This window comes from Coregonus clupeaformis, chromosome 31 (genome assembly GCF_020615455.1).
Source record: "Coregonus clupeaformis isolate EN_2021a chromosome 31, ASM2061545v1, whole genome shotgun sequence".
NCBI classification, from domain to species: Eukaryota; Metazoa; Chordata; class Actinopteri; order Salmoniformes; family Salmonidae; genus Coregonus; species Coregonus clupeaformis.
In genome coordinates, this window is record NC_059222.1 from 3,670,603 (window position 1) to 3,685,050 (window position 14,448).

The window sequence follows — 14,448 nt, forward strand, 5'->3', positions numbered from 1 at the left end:
ATGTAATGCCCTGAGCAGTCAACTTCTTTTTATCACACCAGTTTTTAAAAACACTCTGGAACAAGTAAACACTGTCCAAAACAAAAATATATTATTTATTTGAAACTGTTCTTACAAAGACATCCAAAAGAAATAGACAAAGAGAGTTTTCAATAAAATGGAGATACTTATGACTAAATTAAAGCCCATCGTTCATGGACCATGTTTCACCAATGAGAAAAAAAGGTCCTGTCAATCATCTCCGCTCTCTTTTGTAGTCTTCTTCAGCTTGTTCTTCAGCTCATTCATCATCAGGGGACTTCCAAATCTGGTGGATATATATTGAACAAAGGTGTTATAATAAAAATGTAGTGACATTTATATAGGCAATATCTCCATATAAGTTATTTCAAACACGAAATTAAGAGAATCTTGTAGATTGATTCCCTACCCTGGATGTCTAGGCGGTGTCCATTTAGTTTTGCGCTCCTCTTGCTTGTTTTGCGTCTCTTCTTTCTTGGGAGATTCATCCCTTACATCTTGCTCGATCTCAGATTTCTGTTGAATAGATGACATTGCCAAATCAAATCAAGAGTCAGAATAATAAACATACTACTAGACCTATTCAAAAGGTTGAGCTCAAAAAGTGCAAGTATCTGATTGGTACCTGAGGGATGTTCTCTGTGTTCTTTTCATCTCTCACCCCCTTTTCGGTCTTTCTTAAGATGGTGAGCCCTGAAGCACTGAGTCCTGAACAACATCATAGCAACACAAACAACAAACAAAGATATCCATTCACACTTCAATTTGGGCATCGTCATTATCTGTCATAGAACATTGTGTCACCAACGATAACAGAATGAAAGAACACACAGAGTAGGACAACACATTAAATTCCTATTTTCTCTATATTCAACTTACCAGGCAGTTTGATTCCGATGCCGCCCATGCCCCTCATTGGTATCCCTATTGGACCTCTGACTGGCACGTGTACGGTGGGTTTTGAAGGGGAGGGGGTCAAAGATGGCATCTGTAGAAGAGTACGGGGATCCCTGGGTGGACGGGCATGTGGATTCTTGAGGGCAATGCGAGACTTTTGAGCAGTGAAGTCCAAAGCGGAGGCGTCAAACTGCAATTGTATGATAAACACAACTGATTTACTGACAAGTTTTCAAATTCATAACATCCTTTTAGATTAAGCTTAATTTCGATAACATAAAAATAAGGGAAACAAATCCAATAAAATATATGAAAGAGACTAATGTTTGCTTTATCTCTTACGATTAGATATTATAATCATATGTATTTGATTGCATTCTTTTAAAGGGATACATCAGGATTTTGGCAATGAGGCCCTTTATCTACTTCCCCAGATTCAGATGAACTTGTGGATACTATTTTTATGTATCTGTGTCCAGTATGAAGGAAGTTAGAGGTAGTTTCGATAGCCAATGCTAGCAGATACCCATAGACTTCCAGTCATTGTGCTAACGCTAGTTAGCATTGGCTCACGAAACTACCTCTAACTTCCTTCATACTGGACACAGAGACAAAAAAATGGTTTCCACAAGTTTATCTTACTCTGGTGAACTAGATAAATGGCCTCATTGCCAACATCCTTAAGTATCCCTTTATTAGGGAAAGTATTATTATTATTACCTGAAGCTGAAGATTCTGGTCTACATTTTTGATTCCTGATGGGGAACTGAATCCTGCTTTTGCACCATCCCCTCTGTTTTCCTCTGGTAATCCTGCATCTGTCTCCACAGTTTCCTCAGACCACTCAACCTGGGATTTCTCTATTACTCCAACCTCGATCTCCAGTAATTGACCCTGTGATCCAAAATCTGTCTGCTTCGATACACCAGGCCCTGTCTTCACAACTTCCTCTGTTACCAAAGCCTCGGTCTCATCGGTTTCCCAAAATAATCCTCCCTCAATTTCCAGTGATTTGTTTGGCATGTTATCTTCTGTCTTCTCTTTTAAGACAGCTTCTGTCTCATCTGAAAGTTCAGCCTCTAGCATTAATCCAGCCTCTGTATTTTTCACGAATTCTGTGTCTGGCACATCTGTTTTCTCTGATAATCCCGCATCTACGGTCTCCTCTGATAATCCAGACTCTTTCTCCACATCTGGTATTTCTGTGTAAATCTCCTGTAATCCAGCCTCACTGTCCACTAATTCTTCAGATAATCCAGCCTCTGATATTTCAAGTGATCTGGACTCCAGTGATTCGTCTGATGAGTCAGTATCCGTCTTCACTGTTTCCACCGACAACACAGTCTCTGTTCTCACATGTAGTATGTCTTCTTCCATGTCCTTCTGTAACCCATACTTGGTCTCTACTAAATCAGTCTCTATCTCCTCTGAAAATCTGGCCTCGGTCTCATCTGTGTCCTCTGATGAATCAGCACCTGTTCTATTCATTTTTTCTAATAGCTCAATCTTTGGCCTAACTTCCTCTGGTAATTTGGCTACTGTCCTCACTAATCCAACTTCGGTCTCCACCGTTTCCCCAGCCTCAGATTCCACTAATTCCTCTACATCTGTCTCCACCAATGGCTCTGTCTCAGTCCTCTGTCTTTTTACCTCTTTGTCCTTCTGTGATCCAGACTCAGTCTCAGGTAATTCCTCCAATAATTCAGACTCAATCACTGTTGTTTCCAAAAAAATTCTGGCCTCTGTGTCAACTATTCCAGCCTCTGTCTCATCTGAAAGTTCAGCCTCTAGCATTAATCCAGCCTCTGTATTTTTCACGAATTCTGTGTCTGGCACATCTGTTTTCTCTGATAATCCCGCATCTATGGTCTCCTCTGATAATCCAGACTCTTTCTCCACATCTGGTATTTCTGTGTAAATCTCCTGTAATCCAGCCTCACCGTCCACTGATTCTTCAGATAATCCAGCCTCTGATATTTCAAGTGATCTGGACTCCAGTGATTCGTCTGATGAGTCAGTATCCGTCTTCACTGTTTCCACCGACAACACAGTCTCTGTTCTCACATGTAGTATGTCTTCTTCCATGTCCTTCTGTAACCCATACTTGGTCTCTACTAAATCAGTCTCTATCTCCTCTGAAAATCTGGCCTCTGTCTCATCGGTGTCCTCTGATGAATCAGCACCTGTTCTATTCATTTTTTCTAATAGCTCAATCTTTGGCCTAACTTCCTCTGGTAATTCGGCTACTGTCCTCACTAATCCAACTTCGGTCTCCACCGTATCCCCAGCCTCAGATTCCACTAATTCCTCTACATCTGTCTCCACCGATGGCTCCGTCTCAGTCCTATGTCTTTTTACCTCTTTGTCCTTCTGTGATCCAGACTCAGTCTCAGGTAATTCCTCCAATAATTCAGACTCAATCACTGTTGTTTCCAAAAACATTCTGGCCTCTGTGTCAACTATTCCAGCCTCTGTTTCATCTGATGGCGATGCATCTATCCTTGCTAGGTCCTCTAGTATTTGAATGTCTGTTTCATTCAGTAATACAGAATCTGTTCTCTCCGTTTCCCACAGTGATTTCGCTGCTTTCTCGACCGCGCGCTCGTCTACTACTGTATCAGAGGCATTCTCAATATCCTCACTTTCAAATAATCCTTCAACAGTTTTCGGATCTTCTTTCCCTTCCATGAGTTCACTCACTGGTGAATTGTCCGATTTAAAACTAGTTCCAGTGTTCTCTACACTTTCTAACTGTTTGGTATCACTATCGGTGTGTACTTCTTGTAAATGGGTGGTGTTGACATCATCGTCGTCGTCAACTTCCAGGATCTTCGGTGCCGTATTCTCGTCTAACTCTTTGCCATTGTTGATTTCCGGAGTTTCTTCACACGCTACATGTTTTGGCTCCTGAGCCACAACAGGCTCCTCACATAGCCCAAGGGAAATGTATTTCGCCACGCCTCTGATTTCCACTCTATTGTTGTCTTCCACAGTATCAACCACTGAAATAAGTTTTTCCTCCACTTCATTAAGGGGGTCCTCGTCTTCTTTTGAGATCTTTTCTTCCTCTAGTTTATTTCTCTCCTGATCAAAAAAAGTATTCAGTCCAGTCACTTTATCTTTCACATCCTCTGCCTCTGTATGCACCTTCGTCCCAATGTTGATTACAACGTCTTCTATCTTGTTAGTGCCCCCGTCCTCAATCACTTTGGATCCATCCTCTAACACTGGGCTGTCAATTCTTTCAATATTGCACTCCATTCTCTGCTCGTCTGTAACAACAGTTATCTCATCATTTGACACAAAGACTCTTTTGTCATAGGCTATTTGTAATTCTAACTCTGCCTCAGAAGCAAAAATGTCCTGGCCTCTTCCCAATTTTCTATCTTCGTCTGATAATCCTTCACAAAGCAGTCGTGGGTTGGGGTCATTTTCTTGATCAAGCTTCTCTATGGTTCCTTCATCAAACTTCAAACGATTGTCACCATATTCATGTTTGTTATTGTTTTCTGAGACTTTGAAATCATTGTATGGTCCAAAGTCCCCGTCCAATATCTCTTCCTGTTCTCTTGTGTCCATCTCTTCTATTGTTCCATTCTCTTCCTCACTCTCCTCCTTCCTCCTAAGTTCTTCCATATCATCGCTATTCTCCCCTCCCCCTGAGAATTCTACTATTTCTGCTACGTTCCACCCTTCTTTGTCTGTCTCCATGAAGAGCACTGCTGTTTCTTCCTCTCCAACTTTTTCATTGAATCTTACCATGGTTTCATCCTCTGTACTTTGCTCATCGTGTATCGTTAATCTGTCCTTATTTTCCTCGTCCCTATTCTTATCTAAAAGCGCGGCAGGTTCAGCACAGGCTGATGTAAGGTTTGGGGACTCTATATCAAAATGTAGTTCTCCATCTCTATTATTTTCATGTTCCTCTGTTTTGGTTCCTTCTTCACCACAGTGGAATTCTTCAGTAACTTCTTCTTCTTCCTCTTTTCTTGCTGCCACTTCACCTCTTAATCTATTTGCTTCAGCACAGTTGTAACTCTCAGCATGTCCTTGTGCTCCCTGATCCTTAGACCTTTCAGATGTCGGCTCTCTGAATAAGATCTGGACCCCAGTGAATAACACCGATTGGACCCCTTTCCCCATATTTAATTCTTCTTTAGTAACATGCTGGATTGTGTCTTTATTTTCTGCTTGGTCCACCTGCTCTTGTTTTATATCCTCCTCCTCATGGGATGCTTTGCTATCACTCCCTCTGTTGGATTGTCCAGTGTATTGCACATTTTCTCTGCCGAGCCCTGGACCAATGATAACATTGCACTGTTCCCAGGCAACGACATGTTGTGGTTTCTTAAGCTCAGAGCCTATTTCAAAAGTGACCTCAGTTGCCTTTATCTCATTTTTCGCACCATCAACATGGTCTTCTGTTTGTGGTGCAGCAGTAACTTCCTGTCTTGAGTTTGTGTCATTGGTTCCTATGTTAGTGGGCTCTGGGCTTAGATACCTTCCCACAACTTCCGTTAAGTAGTTCTGTGTGTGTGTGTGTGTGTGTGTGTGTGTGTGTGTGTGTGTGTGTGTGTGTTTGAGAGAGAGAGAGAGAGAGAGAGAGAGAGAGAGAGATAGAGACAGAGAGAGAGAGAATTACTCCATGCTAATGTTATTTACTACATTGTCCATATATGATAACATATGATCACATTACATCAATCCAGGTACAGTGAAATACAGTTAATTCTGTCATTATCTTTTTCTCCTGCTTGGGGAAGTTCTCAATTCAAATGAATTGTTCATCAGCAAATTATTAAGTAGTCTAAAATAGAACTATAGTACTGGTAACAATATGAAATAATAAACCAATCACGGTCCTTCTGTAGTAAATTATTTCAGAGCAGAAACTCACCCAAACTGTCCAGAAAGTCCTCCCAGCACGAGAGAGGGCGCTTGCTGGTGAGTCCATCTTTTGGTGTTTCAGTGCCTTCTTCGATAAAATAATACACTTCTCTTCCGAGTAGGCTACAACAAAGTTACTGGAACCTGGGTAGCCTACTTTATCTTGATAGTCCTATTAATTATTTTGTCAAACGTTGACAACAAAAAAAAATGACATTAGTCAATTGTCAAATAGACCTATTAACTTTTCCAGAGGTCTAAACGCGAGCAAATTAAAATGCGCATTTTGGTAACACCTCGTCATATATGTAGCTAGTTCCTGAAGCTGAGATGTCCGGTACGCGTCATCTCATTAGTGGAAACCAAGACTGTTTTCAGGGCAGGCCTCGTTGCAGCTAAATATGTTCAAGTCGCGTCAGAGACAATTTTAGCTAACCCTAAACCTTTCTCTAACCTCAATTTAATTACCCTAACTGGCCACGGTAATTCTGCTAAACTGCTCCTGTAAGTCACCTCTGCTAGTGAAAAGTGGCAGACCTGCCATGAGAACAGTCTTGGTTTTAACTAATGCAATACAGTCGGGTATACACCAGGAAGAGGATAATGCTGCGTTCATATGCTACTTTGAACTAGGAAACTCGCATGATTAGTTTAGGCGAAGAATATCTATTATATTGACAAGATGGTCGAGTGACCTCTTTAACAATGGAAATACATGTCCTCAAAAATGGAAGAGAGGCGAGAGCAGGTGGGACCATTCTAGCCAATGAGAGGGCAGATAAGCGTGTGAACAATGGCGCAACTCTGATACAAAGTTGTTGTTTTCTAAGTTGGCAAAATGCCACACGCGTCCACTTATATCAGTGCATTTTTAACAACCTAACCATTACGAAACTTATATTTGATCAAATAAGCATAATGTAGAAAATGTGCAATTACATTTCTTCTTTGGCCAAATTTGAGACTATCATTGACGTCCATACAAAAATTATTATTTTTGGGAGGAGTAAACCCTCTCGCTTCGCCTCTTCCTCTCTGGTTTAGGCAAGTCGCATCCGCATCATTGCAGAAAGCGCTGTGGTCAGGCACAGTGGACGCCTCATAATACACATAAAACCTAGCGGTAAAACCCGGTAATGGTTCCAATCGTTTTTCCCCATTCATTTTGCGTCTGGAATTTTAGAACTACTTTAAATAAGGTCTGTGTTTCGTGTAGGCGTACCCTGGCGTGACGTGTTGATATCCATGTAATTCTCTCTCAAACAAGGTGAGTTGTCAATATATTCGCCTAAATTTACTCGAAAAAAGTCTAAAAGGAAATTAGCAACAGAGAAGACCTCAGCAAGACTACACATTCCTGCAGGAAGCTCTTGCACCTCATCTCTAGCAGACACTGTCAGCTACACTTCACCAGCGTGATCTGTGCCCAATTTATGTTCCCCTTTTCTGTCAAGCTAGCCACTGACTACACTTTAGCTAGCTAGTTAGCGGAAGATAAAACAATCATTTTGTTTTACTTAGCCTAGATATTAGTTTGTACAGTATGTCCACTTTGGTGTCTATTTCAGACCTTCTGGCATTTTCCAAGGATGAGCATAAGAGCATTAAAAGGGCAGAAGACCACTAGAAGTCTGGCCATGTGGAGAAGTGCAACTATAGTGAAAGGCAACTTACCAGTTTAGTCAGGGCCAGCATGAGCGATAATGTTGATCCCGTGTCTGTGAGTGTAGCTATTAAAGTTAAGTTTGAGCATCTTAGCAATACAATGTGTTCTATACAGCTGTCAACATTTTACAAGGAAAGAGCCACTTAATCAATTATATAATAATTAACCAGATTACCCCGGATACCAGACTTTGATGAGTGATAACTCAGTTCTAGAATGTTGTCATTGATGAGAATGAATCTAAAAACCTATTGACATTCAAAATGGACTTTGTTTAGACATCCAGCCATTATTGTAGTTTCATGACCAGCGACAAATCTTCAAAGGCACAGTATTTATTTATTCAGAGTGGTACATGCATTCACACAGTCTTGATTTATGGGATCCTTCCCACTATATGATTGATATGTCAAGTGATACAATTCCAAATTGTCAATTAAAAGTTTATGGAAAAACTGCACTTCATATTCTACAGCTGTAATGTCATCAATCAAATCAAACTTTTTTTATATAGCACATTTCTTACAACAAATGCATTTCAAGGTGTTCACAGTCGTTGGATGGGGTGTTGTCTGTAAAGTGGGGCACAGATAACAAAGAGGAAGGCATCAAGGCATTCAAAATTGCTACAGGGATGGATGTGCAGGAGTCAGGGCATTGGGTCACGGGGTCTGGGATCCTGGGTGCCTCATTGGATAGTCTGGTGGGCACCACAGCAGTGGTGGCAGTCTAGTGTCCCTATGGTGGGAAGGATTTCTATATCAAGGAGGGAGGGTCTTACCGCCTCCGTGAAGACCATCCTTACTGGCACCAGGTCCAAGGTCAGCTCCACATCACTGGAAGGGACACCTGCTTCTTCGTTGTGTGGACCACCAAAGCCTCCATCACCATCCCCATCCAGCATGACGACCTCTAACTGACTCATATTGCTCCTCCTGTCAGTACCTGTTTTCAGGGAAGCCAATGGTCCAAAGATATTCCACATAGTTCATACACACACTAGGCTCCCAGAATAGGTTAAATTACATACAAGTTTTGCTCAAAGCAGCCAACTAAGGTAATTTAGTTAACTTTATCATGGGCACAGTGGGAATTGATATCTGTGATGTTCAAATTCTTTCTTACCCCCCGTGTCTTCCTTTCTGGAGACCCCAGTCATCCCTGCCTCTACCTGACGTTGTTGAAAAACAAGTGAACAATGAATGAGAATCGTACACAAACAATAAGCTCTTAGAATAGGTTATAATACATTAAAGTTTTGCTCAAAGCAGGCAATTAAAGTAATGTCGTTAATGTAAGTTCAATCACAAAGGCTGGTCTGAGTGCATCTCCTCAGTTTCATTCAGTAGTACAACACAATTCACATTGCATTTTATCATGGGCACAGTGGGAATTTATATCTGTGATGTTTAAATTATGTCTTACCCCCAGAGTGAGAGTACATCACTTCCAGCAGATCTCCTTGCCGAGGATGGTGTTGATCATGCACTTCTTCTCGTGGGGTGAGCCTGATGTTCCGCAGGTCACGCCTCATGTCTAAAACATGGGGAAAAGGGGACATGAAGTCAATTTTGATGCATCTACAAATTCAATGTTTTACACAATATTGTATCATATTTGATGAGTTACTGACCTGTCTGTCCACAGGCTTGATCTGCTGTAGTCTCCACATCCGGATCACAATGGCACAGGATGTCCATGCACCGGGTGGCCTGTGGGATGCGCTCCTGTTGGACTGGAAAACAAAGAGACATTTGGTCAGTTGTAGGTATTTTTCAATGCTGTATCACCATCTTTATCTGGACAGAAAATGCACTGTTTTCATACTTAACACCCAATCCTCATGCCTCATTGTTTGTTCTGGTTTCCCAATCAACAGTCTGGATCTTCCTCTTCTGCCATGGTGGATGAGCTACCTTTTCTGGTAAATACAGGACCATTTTATCTTTCCCACCGGAAAATGGCAGCTGCAGACCCGGGTGTTGTCACTGGGTTTCCGGTCCGCCCATCTGAAAGACAAACAAAAAAGTTACTTTTACTAGCTAGTTAAGTTGATTACTAAAATGGTAACATCTATATTAAAATACAATAACCCACAGACTTGACTATAGTAACTGTAACATAGACTGGGCTTTGCTCTATCTGCATATCTAAAATCCTACTATGTAGATAAGATATTTCTGCTGGGATGGAGGAATTATCTGTAATGCTCAACTAGATGATCAGGACAGTCTAGAGTACTATTTGCCCGAAGGGGTGAAGTATTGCAATGAGCTATATGGCTATACTTCTGATTCTAATTCTCAAGAGGAAAGTTAAAACCCTTAGCCGTAAGGTTTTTGTGATTTCCAACTTGTTGTTTATGTCCAATGGCCGATGAGCACCAATATGTTTTATCTATAATTTCTCTTCATTATTTCTCTTGATATGACAAGGATTAAAAATGATTTGCCAGTAGATTGTCGACTTGATTCATGATGATGACTGCTAGCTAAGATTTAGAAAGTATGGTGTTGACATGATATTTCCAATCAAAGCTACTGTAGATATATCGTGATTTGATGTCATTTTATCTGTGGTCAATGACCTTGAGCCTTCTTGGATGGGCACTTCTAATGTAACTCTATGGCAGCACCCAAGGGGCTTGAAATTTCGAGCTCTACCCTTAGACTTGGCGGTGACGTAGTGTCCCCATGAGTGTCAGAACACTTAGCCAATCACGGCGCAACTAGAGAACATTACCAACACCTATGCTCCGTATTTTCCGCTGGCTGCCCCACCACCACAGAAAGCACTGAGCTAGGCTGAAACACCTGCATTTTGGAGCTGCCTTACTTTTTATTTTCTGGCGCTGCCTTACTTTCTTATTTGTTAGCTAAAAATGTGGTGCTCTAAACAGGTGGGGCTCTGCCACACCTGCCATGAATGACGGGTCGCCAGTGGTCGCTGGCAACGACAAGGTTGTGTGTTCAATTCCCGCAGGGATCATACACACACAAAGCATGTTTTGCGCTCACTGTTTTAAGTTGCTTTGGATAAAAATGGCTGCTAAATGACTGTTAAAAGGGCAATTTGTTGAGTTGAAATGGGATGGACTCCAATCCTGATATGCAATGTACTGTCATTTGCATTGTATTTAAAAACACAAGAACTTGAACTTGAGTTAATCTTACCGGAGTCATCACCTGCCTCTGTGAGCTGAATCTCTGAGACCTCAGGGGGAGCTGAAGAAAAGTAAGAGAGGACAGGACAAGTAATTTGAATACAATTATTACAAATACACTGAGTCAAAAGGAAGAGGAAAAGCACAAAGAATGAGAAAGTGTTTCTGTAAGAGAGACAGTGTTGGGTACAATTCCATTTAAATTCAATCAAACGTCCTAAATTAAAGTGAAATTGACCCCAACCCAGGTGCGAGAGCTGTCCCTTACCTACAATAGTGAACTTGTCCGACACCCTCTTCACCACCACCTTGTCTTTCCCCACATAGGACACCTGGCACTTGAACACCGCCCCCTTGTGGATAGAGATCTGGGAGATTAAGGAGAGCGAGGACAGCAGTCGCTGCTTGCTGCTGTTCCCTGTTGAGTGCAGTGGGCCCAGGGTGGGCAGCTTGTAATAGCCCACGTTGCCACCTTAGGGTAGCAGTGGACCCAGCAGTGGACCCTTCTCTGCCCGGTATAGTAGAAACCAGGATTTATCCATGAAGAGCACACTTTTCCAGCATGCCAATGAACTTCGAAGTTAAGCATTTGCCCACTCAAGTCGGTTACGATGCCGAACTGCAGTCAGGTCAAGACCCTTGTGAGGACGACGAGCACGCAGATGAGCTTCCCTGAGACGGTTTCTGACAGTTAGTGCAGAAATTATTCAGTTGTGCAAAATCACACTTTTATCAGCTGTCCCGGTGGCTGGTCTCAGACGATCCCGCAGGTGAAGAAGCCGGATGTGGTGGTCCGGGACTGGCGTGGTTACACGTGGTCTGAGGTTGTGAGGCTGGTTGGATGTACTGCCAAATTCTCTAAAACGACGTTGGTAGATGGCAGAGAAATGAACATTCAATTCTCTGGCAACAGCTCTGGTGGACATTTCTGCAGTCAGCATGCCAATTGCACACTCCCTCAAAACTTGAGACATTGTGTTGTGTGACAAAACTGCACATTTTACTGGCTTTTTAGTGTCCCCAGCACAAGGTTCACCTGTTTAATTATCATGCTGTTTAATCAGCTTCTTGATATGCCACACGTGCCAGGTGGATGGATTATCTTGGCAAAGGAGAAATGCTCACTAACAGGGATGTAAACAATTTTGTGCACAACATTTGAGAGAAATAAGCTTTTTGTGTGTATGGAACATTTCGGTGATCTTTTTTTTCAGCTCATGAAACATGGGATTATAGGCAATTAGCAAGACACCCCCAATAAAGAAGTGGTTCTGCAGGTGGTGACCACAGACCACTTCTCAGTTCCTATGCTTCCTGGCTGATGTTTTGGTCACTTTTGAATGCTGGCGGTGCTTTCACTCTAGTGGTAGCATGAGACGGAGTCTACAACCCACACAAGTGGCTCAGGTAGTGCAGCTCATCCAGGATGGCACATCAATGCGAGCTGTGGCAAGAAGGTTTGCTGTGTCTGTCAGTGTAGTGTCCAGAGCATGGCGGCGCTACCAGGAGACAGGCCAGTACATCAGGAGACGTGGAGGAGGCCGTAGGAGGGCAACAACCCAGCAGCAGGACCGCTACCTCCGCCTATGTGCAAGGAGGAGCACTGCCAGAGCCCTGCAAAATGACCTCCAGCAGGCCACAAATGTGCATGTGTCTGCTCAAACGGTCAGAAACAGACTCCATGAGGGTGGTATGAGGGCCCGACGTCCACAGGTGGGGGTTGTGCTTACAGCCCAACACCGTGCAGGACGTTTGGCATTTGCCAGAGAACACCAAGATTGGCAAATTCGCCACTGGCGCCCTGTGCTCTTCACAGATGAAAGCAGGTTCACACTGAGCACATGTGACAGACGTGACAGAGTCTGGAGACGCCGTGGAGAACGTTCTGCTGCCTGCAACATCCTCCAGCATGACCGGTTTGGCGGTGGGTCAGTCATGGTGTGGGGTGGCATTTCTTTGGGGGGCCGCACAGCCCTCCATGTGCTCGCCAGAGGTAGCCTGACTGCCATTAGGTACCGAGATGAGATCCTCAGACCCCTTGTGAGACCATATACTGGTGCGGTTGGCCCTGGGTTCCTCCTAATGCAAGACAATGCTGGAGTGTGTCAGCAGTTCCTGCAAGAGGAAGGCATTGATGCTATGGACTGGCCCGCCCGTTCCCCAGACCTGAATCCAATTGAGCACATTTGGGACATCATGTCTCGCTCCATCCACTAACGCCACGTTGCACCACAGACCGTCCAGGAGTTGGCGGATGCTTTAGTCCAGGTCTGGGAGGAGATCCCTCAGGAGACCATCAGCCACCTCATCAGGAGCATGCCCAGGCGTTGTAGGGAGGTCATACAGGCACATGGAGGCCACACACACTACTGAGCCTCATTTTGACTTGTTTTAAGGACATTACATCAAAGTTGGATCAGCCTGTAGTGTGGTTTTCCACTTTAATTTTGAGGGTGACTCCAAATCCAGACCTCCATGGGTTGATACATTTTATTTCCATTGATCATTTTTGTGTGATTTTGTTGTCAGCACATTCAACTATGTAATGAAAAAAGTATTTAATAAGATTATTTCATTCATTCAGATCTAGGATGTGTTGTTTAAGTGTTCCCTTTATTTTTTGAGCAGTGTATTTTCACACATCTGTTTAGTCATAAGTATTTGGACAAGTTCCCTTATAGGGTACTAAAGTAGTCAAACTACCTTGCAGGCAATGACTACATCAAGCTTGTGACTCTACAAACTAGTTTTGTTTTTGTTATGTTTTGCCACATAGTAACTTAACGGTGAATGATGACTGGAGTAATATTCTTTCTAAGTGAGTAGATAAAAAGTTTCTGAACACTGGGGAGGTATGATCTTTCCCACTGGGCACAAACTGGTTGAATCAATGTTGTTTCCACATCAGTTCAACAAAAAAATGCAATGTTATGTCTTTGAATTAAAGTGGAAAATGTTCCCTTACTGAAAAAACAGGCTTCTAGCAAACAGTTGTGGCACACCTTTGGCCAATTTGCCACAAATGTGGGGCAAGCTCATATTTACACATTTGTGGAAAACTGTTGCGGTAAATTTGCGGCAACTTGTGAACTTCTAGCAAACAATTCTGGGAAACCTGTGGTGAATATTCTGTCTGCTGCAAACTCAGTATGAATATGCAAATTAGATCAGGTTTTTGGTTACTGTGTGTTAAACAACATTAAAATGTATCTACATAAATCAAATTACAGCTTTAAATGAACTTATTTCACTGAGAAATAACTAAACATACTAAATGTAGTAAATATACTAAACAACATGTATTAAATATATTTAAGATAAAAATAAATGCAATACAACTTGACAAAATCAGCAGGGTAATGAAGAAAATAGCAAAGGCTGGATATTTCAGAAATAAATTGTTTATTTAATATTTTTATGTACCTACAACATTTACATGAGGGAAATGTGAACACTATTGGGATGTTGATTTTCGGATGTTTAAAGGTACAACTACATAATTATTTACATGAGCCAAATTATAACTGAGCAATCGATTAACCAATGGCAGTTTAAAAGATAATTAACAACATTTGAAAAATTAAAACAAAAAACGAAATCAAACCCAGTTCAGAACTATTGCTTTTTTGAGTGAACCTTGGAGATGGCGACCCTGTGGAAGTTCTTCGTCCAAAGCTTGTTGAATTCATGCACTGAAACAATCAGAAAACAAAACAAAATTAGGATACTGAAAACAATTAGTTATATTTTGGCATCTTAAAAAGGTAGAAATTGAGTTATGCCTAATATGGCAATTCATATTATCTTTCCAAAA

The 14,448-nt window shown here is 42.1% G+C and overlaps 1 protein-coding gene and 1 long non-coding RNA gene across 3 annotated transcripts; one reads left to right on the top strand and one right to left on the bottom strand.

The window, feature by feature from the left end:
- Positions 1-69: 69 nt before the first annotated feature.
- Positions 70-6,387, bottom strand: si:ch211-136m16.8 (neurofilament medium polypeptide). 2 transcript variants are annotated; one of them, XM_041858290.2, is made up of 7 exons: positions 5,816-6,387; positions 2,691-5,445; positions 1,639-1,982; positions 901-1,108; positions 647-729; positions 431-537; positions 70-307 (listed from the first exon to the last, which is right to left on the bottom strand). In XM_041858290.2, exons 1-7 carry the CDS (start codon positions 5,870-5,872, stop codon positions 232-234), a joined length of 3,630 nt encoding a protein of 1,209 aa, XP_041714224.2. In that variant the 5' UTR covers positions 5,873-6,387; the 3' UTR covers positions 70-231. The 2 variants fall into 2 exon arrangements, with proteins under 2 accessions (XP_041714224.2, XP_041714223.2); XM_041858289.2 differs by having other exon boundaries at positions 1,639-5,445; positions 5,816-6,386.
- A 472-nt stretch (positions 6,388-6,859) lies between these two features.
- Positions 6,860-9,867, top strand: LOC121547936. Its single transcript, XR_005996574.1, has 4 exons — positions 6,860-7,072; positions 8,903-8,973; positions 9,119-9,228; positions 9,351-9,867. It is a non-coding gene; the product is annotated as an uncharacterized LOC121547936 (long non-coding RNA).
- Positions 9,868-14,448: the final 4,581 nt, after the last annotated feature.

Bases quoted from the DNA above. Each gene is read 5' to 3' on its own strand.
- si:ch211-136m16.8 (XM_041858289.2), bottom strand. From the start codon at position 5,872: ATGGACTCACCAGCAAGCGCCCTCTCTCGTGCTGGGAGGACTTTCTGG. The intron at 730-900 runs GTAAGTTGAATA...GATGTTGTTCAG, and splicing joins CATCGGAATCAAACTGCCTG to GACTCAGTGCTTCAGGGCTC. The intron at 538-646 runs GTACCAATCAGA...TCTATTCAACAG, and splicing joins ACACAGAGAACATCCCTCAG to AAATCTGAGATCGAGCAAGA.